At 37.5% G+C, this 10,358-nt stretch overlaps 1 protein-coding gene across 1 annotated transcript; it reads right to left on the reverse strand.

The window, feature by feature from the left end:
- Nucleotides 1-3,444: 3,444 nt before the first annotated feature.
- LOC119983009 (transcription factor DIVARICATA) lies at nucleotides 3,445-6,212 on the reverse strand. The gene is made up of 2 exons (XM_038826650.1): nucleotides 4,874-6,212; nucleotides 3,445-4,548 (listed from the first exon to the last, which is right to left on the reverse strand). The coding sequence occupies exons 1-2, from the start codon at nucleotides 5,305-5,307 to the stop codon at nucleotides 4,065-4,067; spliced, it is 918 nt and encodes a 305-aa protein (XP_038682578.1). The 5' UTR covers nucleotides 5,308-6,212; the 3' UTR covers nucleotides 3,445-4,064.
- Between the last annotated feature and the right edge of the window lie 4,146 nt (nucleotides 6,213-10,358).

The raw sequence follows: 10,358 nt of genomic DNA on the forward strand, positions 1-10,358 counted from the left end.
CAAAGTCATGGGATACATGTCATTTTCGTTATTTATGCTAGTTTGGGTTCATGAGACTGGCTAGGCGCCAGACCTGGCCATTAAGTCAGGCTACGCCACTGCCCCCCCCCCCCCCCACTTTCTTTACCCGGAAAAGAAGAGAAAATGTCGCATATATATATTTGTCGCATCACTTGTTTCCAGTCTCTATCTTGATCACACCCCTTGAGAATCCTATAAGAAATCACACCCCTGTTCACTCAATAATGACCTCACATCCTGGATGGCATGAATAGATTGGCTTTTTTAATAATCACGCCACCACTGGTGGCGTGAATCACTTTTCTAGATTCACGCCGTCTTAGACGGCGTGACTAGTTTAAAAAAAACAATCACGATGTCTTAGACGGCGTGACTAGTTTTAAAAAAACAATCACGCCGTCTTAGACGTCGTGACTCATTTTACAATATAACATCACGCGGTTTAAGACAGCGATACTCATTGAGACTATTAAAAAAAAAGAATCACGCCTTAACAAACGACATGACTACCCTACAACAACTCACAACCACCCATTCTTACCCAGCCTTATCTCTCCCCCCTCTCCACCACAAAACCGATGAAATTTCCTAACACCGATCGGTGCACATTTCCACCGACTGTCAGTCACCAGTCGCCGGTGAGAGCCACTCCTCCGACAGGTTCGAGACTGGCTACCCACTCCCGATTCTAGTTCAGCTGATACTAGGTGAGTAATTTTTTTTTTGTTCTTTAATTTGTTAAACTCATATTTTGGTAGTGTATAGGTTGAGATTTTGGTGGTGTTTATGGTGTATGTAGTATTTGTTGATGTGCTTGAGATTTAGGTAGTGTTTATAGTTGTGTAGGTAGTATTTGTTGATGTGCTTGAGATTTAGGTGGTGTTTATAGTTGTGTTGGTTGTGTAGGTAGTATTTGTTGATGTGCTTGAGATTTAGGTGGTGTTTATAGTTGTGTAGGTAGTATTTGTTGATGTGCTTGAGATTTAGGTTGTGTTTATAGTTGTGTAGGTAGTATTTATTGATGTGCTTGATTATAAATATTGTTTAGGCATATTAGAGTAGTTAATTATGATTAATTGTATTATTTGAATAATTTAGGGAAAACAATTAATAAATTCATTATTTGAATAATGATTTTTTCGAAGTTTAGAACGTTATGAACAAATTATGTGTAACACTTAAATATATTTCATGTAGATTGGAGGTGATAATGACATCACCTTGGAGGGGAAATGCACCTCGTGGGTTTCATGATGTTTATGATTATGACTTATTGGAACCAAGGGTTGATTATAGTCAAACAGACATTGGTAGTTCATATCAGCTAGTATCATCATCCATTAACCTGAATCTAATCCCAGAAATGTGTAGTAATGAAGACTATAGTCACTTTGAGCAAGCATTTGCTAATAATGATTCAGAGTTTGTTGAAGAAGAAAATGATATTGATTCTGAAGGTAATGATGATGAGGAGGATAATGGTAATGTTGGGGTCAATAATGATTCAAATGTCTAGTGTGAAGATGAATATCTTAATTTGAGCTGGTGCCTGAATTTGACGATGTTAGCCAAGCAGATTTGGCTGTTTATAGAGATTGGCATATGCAGGACCATAGTACATTTGATACATTGGCAGTAAATGATGTTTTTGAAAATAAGAAGGAATTTATTCGCGGGGTGAAGATGTGGCATATTAAGAATAACTACCAGTACAAAACATTACGCTCAAATGCAGACGAGGTACAGTTGAGATGTGTGAAGGAGTCAGTTTGCAAATGGTATCTTCGAGCTACGAACAAGGAAAAATTGAATCTATGGATGATAACGGTAATTAAAGGTAGGCATACATGCACAAATGTGTCACTGCGTCATGGTCATCGCCAGTTGGACTCGGAGTATATTACAGAGGAAGTGATATCTATGGTTAGAGCAGATTTGAAGATGAATATAGCAGCTATTTAGGCATTTGCAAGCTCTCAATTGAATTACCTGGTGTTGTACAGAAAGGCTTGGAAGGCAAAACAAAAGGTGATGGAGAAATTATTTGAGACATTTGAAGATTCATACAATATGCTCCCTAGATTTTTGCATGCTTTAGAGATTTCAAATCCAGGTTCGGTTGTAAAAATAGATTACAGTCACCAACCTCTTCGAGGATGTCGCGGCAATTTGATGAATACCCACACCGGCCCATAAGGCCCAAGGTAGAACTACAACCCAGAAAACCGACTTACCAGGTGAGGGTGCCTTGGATCCTTATAAACTAGAGTTGGTAGCCCTATTTTTTCGATGTGGGATACTCATCACAATTCCCCAACCAATTAGTTGCAATGGCAGAAGCAGAGTCTTTTGGGCTTACAGGTGCGTGACGAGCTGCTGCTACGTTGCGTGATGCATTTAATGACTCTGCTTCTGCCATTGCAACTAATTGGTTGGGGAATTACCGCGACATCCTCGAAGAGGTTGGTGAGGGACACCGATTTGAGGAGGTTATAGCCATTGATGTGGAAGCTACGCCTCAGCATGGTCATAGGTATCTAGGAGGTCCATCGCAAAGATGCGGTCGCGTTTTTCGCGCACCTGACTTCACAATGCACCCCTCCCAGTTGACGCAGGATGAGCCTAGTACATCGACTACCCCCTTTCCCCCCACATGGATAAGACACAAGACCATATGATATTTAGTATGTTTAGGTTGGCGCATATGATATTTATGCATTGTTCTGCATATGTTGATTGTTAGCTTCTTTTTTTATCTAGCATTATTGTTGTTTAGACTGGTTTGAAATAGTGATTTTTTCGGTGGATGTTATGGAATCAGTCATTTAAAGTGGCGTGAATGATGAAAATTTCCAGTCACATTATCAGTGGTGGCGTAATTGTTAAAAAGCTAGCCTCCATCCAGGATGGCGTCAAATGTTATATTCGTAAATACTTTTACCCTATTGTTATGTATATAATTTGTACAGGAGTGTTGTTTTGGTAAAAAACTCCGAAACGATTTTTGGTAAGTGTTCGATTCCGTACTGTGTTTGCTTGCGCCGTTATCCCAACAGTAACTACACCATTTTGTGCCACCTTTTGATTTTTAATAGCAAAAACACAGCATTTTGACATAAGTTGGTTTAAGAAGTGGTTTTAGCGAAATTACAGGTCTTCATCAATTGTCATTAATTAGTTAACAGGCTAATCTGCTCTAAATCTTACTTTGTACTGTATAATTATAATTTATGAATACACCTGGCCTCTTGAATGGTATCTTCATCTTCCAAAAGAGAATCTCTGGAGAAAGATCCCATAAAGAAAGACATGTAGGACGGTAGGAGCATAAAGGGTTTATAAAAAATTGGAATGGAAGCAGGCATGTAACGCTTCATCTAGTGGAATGAAGCTATATCAGAGTCAATCACCGACTCTTTTGGGACTCATGGTCTATGAAGATTAATTCATCTGTCTAAATTTGAGAACAGACCCATTAAGAAAAACAAAGGACTCGAGACTCTTTTTTGGGCATCAATGACTACAAGAAATGCCTGAAACATGTTAAGAGCCGAAGACTTCAACCTGGCAATTGAAGATGCTTATGCCATTGTTTCTTCATCCTCTACTGCAGTTGAATTCCATATGTCTGCTTATTGGTGCATCTCTTTTTCTGCTTTTCTTATCCTGGAAGAATCAGCTTAAGGTATCAAACAATAGTGTCCTCCTTTTGCTTCAACCCTATCTATAGAAACTTTAAAAAGCACAGAAAATGCACCTCTATTCTACTGTTTTCAATTGTTTGTGATAAGCTTTGTAAACAACAAAAGCCGCTGGAATCTAAGATGCAAAGAGAACCCAAGTTTCAGAATCTTCTCCCTCTCAGTTTCGTGATTCCAGACGAGCAATTCCGAGCAAAACATCGTCCCACTCTCTCACCACATCCCCAAGTTTGGAATACTATGGACTAGACCTAGTTCTTGACAACACATTCACATTAGACCAGGAAAAAATAAGGCACAACCACATCTAAAGTAAAGGACATAAATGGGGTTCAGTGTGGATCATCCGTGAGGATACCGCTGCGAGGATTGCATCTTGAAAACCAGATTTTGAGGTCCAATGAAGGAAGATTCATGAACAGAACTTCTTTGCAGATCACGGCCTTGCATTTTAAGGCCATATGAGGTGGTGAACATGTTTCCTTGGGCTGAATTAGATGATATTGTCCCTTTGCTCTGCTGATGAATCCACTGATAATGTGTTCTTGGTGTGGAATCGGATTTGGCTTGCTGAAAAAGTACTGCAGCTTCTTCCTCCGGTGAAGGTCCCTTACTGTCCGGTGAAGGAGTTCTAGTTTCATAGAGATTGACAGTTGTTATGTCATGGATGCTGGCTCGTCTCTTATCTTTTCCTCCTGAAAGCTGCCTGATGAAGTACTTCTGGGCATGACTAGCCACCTGCGTTGGCGTTCTGGTTATGACGAAATTGCGCGATATGTTTCTCCAATCCCCTTTTCCATACTTCTTCAACCCCATCAGAAAAAGTCTGCAATCACACACAATTGGAGATTCAAACCGAGTCAAATTGCTGATTCTGATAAAGAATTCCCATTACAAGGATATATTCATTCAAAAAAAAACCATTCATATACCACAAGCTTCATGAATCCGATCTCAATAACTTTATTTTATCAATCAAGAACCAGTCCAAAAATTGTCTAGATAATTCGGATAAGGAATTTTCCATTAAAACGACAATCTCTCTAAAATTATGTCTAGATTGCTTGACTTTGAGGACTAATACCAGCCCAAATACTTATACGTACAAGAAACTCAAACAAAAAAGAATTCCAAACAGGATCATCACTTACTTATGCTCCTCCTCTGTCCATGGAACTCCTTTCTTTCTTTCCTGATCAGGAGGTCGAATCGATGAGGATCTCTTTCCGGCAAGTCCATAAGCTTGCTGCCTAAACCCATCATAGCCATGACTGCTAACCCACTCCAATGTAAATGGAGACGTACTGGTACTATATCCAGGAATGGGAATAAGCCCTGCCTCAATACTGCTCACATCAGCTTCCAATTCTCTATACTGCATCAGAACATCCTCGGCTGTCTTTCCAGGAATCATGGCTGCCACTTTGTGCCACTTATCGGGTGTGTCTTTATCGTACACCGCCAGAGCATTCTCAAACATCTTGTTCTCAGCGGCTGTCCATCTTGTGTTCTTGCCCTCCTCAACTAACCAATTTGCAGTTGAAAGGTAGGATTCAGGAGACAGAACTTCCATTTCCCACTTCATATTATATAATCCAATCAAAAAGGGAATAAGAATTTAGAGATGTATACTAGCTAATCTGAACAACTTCATTGTTTTCTGGTTATTCTAAAGATGATCTTGGAAGACATGAAATGGTGAAACAGAGGAGAAAGAGGGAGGTGAAGGAGGAGAAACCCAGAGAGGGAAATGCAGAGGAGGTGGGGATTTCACCACAAAAATATCAGTGTTAAATCAACAAGCATTTGAAAGGAATCAGAATAGCTTTTTTTGATAATAGTGTAGGCACACTATCAAGGAATCTAGAAAAGACCCCCCCTTTCTAAAAATTCAAAAAAGAAACTTATTAACTCCAAAAAAATTTAAAATTAAAACCTGAAATAAATACTCTTTAAACGCAAATTAGAACCCTAAGAACACAACTGAGATCTGAACCCAATTCAACTTTTAAGGAACACAAAACAGAACATCAAGACCCGGAATTGACTTGAAGAACTGAAACAGAAACCTGTCATGGACACAAGAACCCAAGAAAGGAAAGCTCAATGAAGGATAACTATCGCTTTGCAGCTTCAGCCTCTTTGAACCCCAATTGACAAAGCAAAAGAAGCTGAATTAAAATCAGAATCCTGAAAATGGAACAAAACCCAATTGGGGAAAACTCTGAATTCTAAGGAACTGAATCACAAGAGCTGCAAAGATCTATTCTTTCCCTCCTTTTCCTTGAAAACTGAGCAAGTAAAATAAAAGAGAAACGAAGGAAAGTAAGGTAAAGTGTTTTGGACGGAGCAACTGTGCCATGGAAGACAACCAACAAAAACACTGTAGCAATCTGACGGTGTGACGGATACAGAGACTGAGAAACAGACGCTATAGGTGGTGAGATTTGATTGGAGTTTATGAGGTTTGTGGAGACTCCCAAGCTTTGGAAAACATCAAAAGTATCATGATAAATGATAAAGACTCACCTGTCGCAATCTGACGGTGTGATGCATAGAAAATTGACCAAATCACATCGGTCAGCTTTCAAGGTGTAGCCGCCAAAAGAACGGTCTGAATCAACGGACAAATTTCCGTTTGGCAATTCATTGTGATGGGTCCCACCCACGAGGTTAAAGGGTTCTAATAGAAGTCACCACAATTCTAATCATAGACGTCTAGTCTCTTTATCAGTGTGAGATCCACACACACGATTTTTTAAATGTAATAAATAAACTAGATATCTATGATAACCGTTGTAATGACTTCTATCCTATGGGTCCTCCTTCATATTGTTTGATGTCTCCCATAGTATTGAAAAAGGTTATGATTTCAAGGAATTGGATCCTCGATAACAGCTCTGATCTCACACGTTTAGCTCATTCATACTTTCGCTAGTTAACTGCAATTCTAAGAGCAATTTCAGTAGTGTTAATTTGCTAGCCCAACAAAAATTTATATTGGGTCTCACTTCTATTACATAAAAAGTCAAGGCAAACATGTCTCTCAATACAATCACATCAACAAAACACATCTTCTAATATAACTACATCAACAAAACACAAATTCTTATACATTTTCCTTCCCACCCAATATGGTGGCCAACAAATTCTCATGCCCTCCATGTTGTCCCCAATAAAACTACACCAAAACACAATCTTTCAATATAAAACACATCTCCCAATATAGCCACATCAGCAAAACACAAAACTCAATACAACCACATCAACAAAACACAAAACTCCATACATATTTGTTGGTCCAGACAAAATAACTTCATTGCAAGTGCTCTAACAATGGTCTGGATGTAGGTGATCAATTGCAAAACCTTTGGCCCCTTTGAGCGGCCAACCACCTCCTTTCACATCCTCCCTTGCTTTTTTTGCGGTGTTTGTTAGTGGAAAGAATGGAGGGGAATAGTGCATTGAAGCCATTCACACTTTCTCTGGATACGCGTGTGACGCACACAATAAATTTTGTGGTGACAAATCAATTGGGTCCACAACGGCTTGTTAAGTAAAGTCCAGATGGCACTTGTCAGTTTCTGGCTGGGGTTGAACGCCACGCGTGGACCATGACGGTTTCCGGTCATAAATCTTCACCAAGTGCAGCCGAAGTGGTCACCTTTTAATGTGACCAACTCCCCTACTTTTGTCGTTTTTCTTTTCTCTAATTATTCTTTATTTGTTTAAAATTCTAATAATCATGCTTCATCTAATGTACAATATTTGATACTGATAACGTCCAAAACAGTTTTCAAACATAAGGTTTGGTAGAGTGGAAAGATTGATTTTCAGTGTTAGCGAAAATGTTTTAGAAAAAAGTTAGTTTAAAGCTGTGAAATATGTTGTGAGGTGTTTGATGAACTAAAATCTGACGCTAGCAGAAAAGCTGTTGAATTAAAGTATTATAATCTTATATTTATAAATTTTATATTAAATTTGTTAGCAAAATTTAATGAAATAAATATATTTTTATTTATATTATTTGTAGGTATACATTATTAAATATTTTTATATAAAAGTTAAGATATTTATCTATATTATAATTACTAATTTAGAAGTATAATTATTAATTTAAAAATATATTATCTGTATTTTTAAATTTTAATTATTTTATTTCAATAATTAATTTATAATTTTTATTAAAATATAATTATATTTAAATCATTAAACATAATTTTTATATTAAAAATCTAATAGGTATAATGTTACAACTTTAATTTTAGATGGGTCCCATGACTAAAATAATAATACTTTATATAAAAAGTGCGGGACCCACACATTAAAAAATTTAAAAAAAATAAAAGTTGCAGAGGTTTTTAGCGCTGCAAAAGAAGCTCCTATGGAAGCTTCTTTTGCGCCAGCGGATCCAATGGCCAAAAAAAGCTGTTTGCCATGGCGGAGTCACTTACAGGCGAAAGATGTTGTCCTCGGTACCACTGAAGATGATCTATACAGGAGAATACGTGAGCTAAAAAGGGTCATGAGGGTTTGTTCGAGGGACCTCTCAGACACTAACTCGGTAAGATATTAGGGGGAGTGTTCAGAGCTCTCTCTCAAATAGCAAATAAAGTGTAGGGTTCAAAATCGTTTAGCTGAAAGTCCCTTTTGTATAAGTCGAATGAGTTCAAGTTTTGGTAGGAGTAACCTCTTGTCTCTGATCTTAGGCATATTTTATAGGAAAGTGAATCATATCCCGATTCATTTCCTAAGTGGAGTTGGTATCTTTTGGACTCTTGATTTTCTTGAGATGTTTGATCACCACGGATTATTGAGAGTCGAAGCTCGATATTACACTGAGGTTACCAAGATGATTTCTCCCTGATTACCTCGTCTATTGTTCACTCTTTAGATGTCTTATCCTCGGTTGGAATCCTTGGTTCTACCTTGATCGGTGGTTGAGGAGACTTCTCTGCTAATGTGAACTCGATTTTACATGTCACGTGTCATGTTTTTAATGGGGTTATTTTGATAACATCAGAAACTAAAAGTGTGAAAAAATCCATAATTTATATGATAATTGTATTTGAATTATGTAAATGTATATGTGCGAGTTTCCGACTAATTTGATAAACAAATCAAAGTCAAATTTGGTTTTAAGCCCAACCTTTGTGTGACGGGATATGGGGAGCTTCAATTCTTACTCCAATTTTCGGCTTCAATTCTCTATCAAAACTCATGTTAAATTATGAATTAAAATGTGTGAATGAATATTTGGTGTTCATAATGTTAAAATATAATAGATATTGAAAAAAATTATAAATACTACATTCTAAACTATAAACCCTAAATCTTATACTCGCCCCGCACATCCAGGTGGTGCCCCGCGCCCTCCCCCCATGTTGGGGTGACTTTTACGCCCCGTCCCCGCCCCTATTCAACATCTTTAAAAATTACAAAATTAAATTGCACACCCTAGGATTCAAACCTGTGACTTCTAGATGAGAGAGTAATGAACTAACCAACAATTAAAACTACTTTCATGTTACACTTGCCAACTAATTAAATTATTGTCTTTATATATCACCTATTATATTTTTAACACCATTAAATAATTTTAGTTTTACTTAATGGTATTGATTTTAAATTTTATACTTTATTTTATAAAATCTTAGGGTTTAAGATTTTATCAACATTAATGAGTAGAGGATTATATTGTGACTTTAGGGTTTAGGGCCTTTAGGGTTTAGGAATTTAGGGTCTTTAGGGATTTGGGGTTTAGGGTTTAGGACCTTTAGGGTTTTGGAGATTAGGATTTAGGAGTATAGGGTTATATTTAACTTAAGATTTAGGGTCCTATATTTTTATCAATATCAATTCAATTGACTTTGGAATAGAGACTAGAGAGTCATATTTAACTTAGGGTTTAGGGTAAGTTTTTGTCAACATTTATTCAATCTAATTAAGAGTATGATAATATTATGTTTAGGGACTTAGGGTTTAGGTGTTACTTTGATTTTAATAATAATATCAAATTAAAATTTGTTTAGACAAATAAATATTTTTCTATATTATGTTATATATATATATATATATGAATATCTATAGCGGGTTGTGGTGTGGATCGGGTTGCGGGACGGGGGATCGAGGCTGGTCGGGGAGGGTTGGGAGGCATCCCCGCCCCACCCCTAGCGTGTTGAGATTTTTTGCCCCGTCCCCGCCCCACATAAGCCTCGGATCAGTGAAAATCCGCGCAGGGCTGGTCGGATCGGGGCGAGTCAGGGACAAATTGCCATCCCTACTTAAAATTTAAACCCTAAACACTAATTCCTAACTCCTAAAATCTAATATGTCATTTTCAACAACAAAAATCATGATTTAACATGAGTTTTGATAGATAATTAAAGCCAAGAATTGGAGCCCCTCCCATCTCTTGTGTGACTTGACTTATAGTGGGCCCTTATTTAGGCCCATTACATACACAAACTTAATTCATCAATTCCTTTATAATCCTCCTTTAGCACCCACTTGGTTAATATCTTTGTTCCATCTGTAATTAGAAGTTGTATTCAGATTTCAGATAGTTACAGACCCAGGTCATTAATAATGGATTATTGGGCTAATCAGTGCAGTAAATAAGTCAGGTCCATCGAG

Source organism: Tripterygium wilfordii, chromosome 2 (assembly GCF_013401445.1).
Source record: "Tripterygium wilfordii isolate XIE 37 chromosome 2, ASM1340144v1, whole genome shotgun sequence".
Taxonomy (NCBI): Eukaryota; Viridiplantae; Streptophyta; class Magnoliopsida; order Celastrales; family Celastraceae; genus Tripterygium; species Tripterygium wilfordii.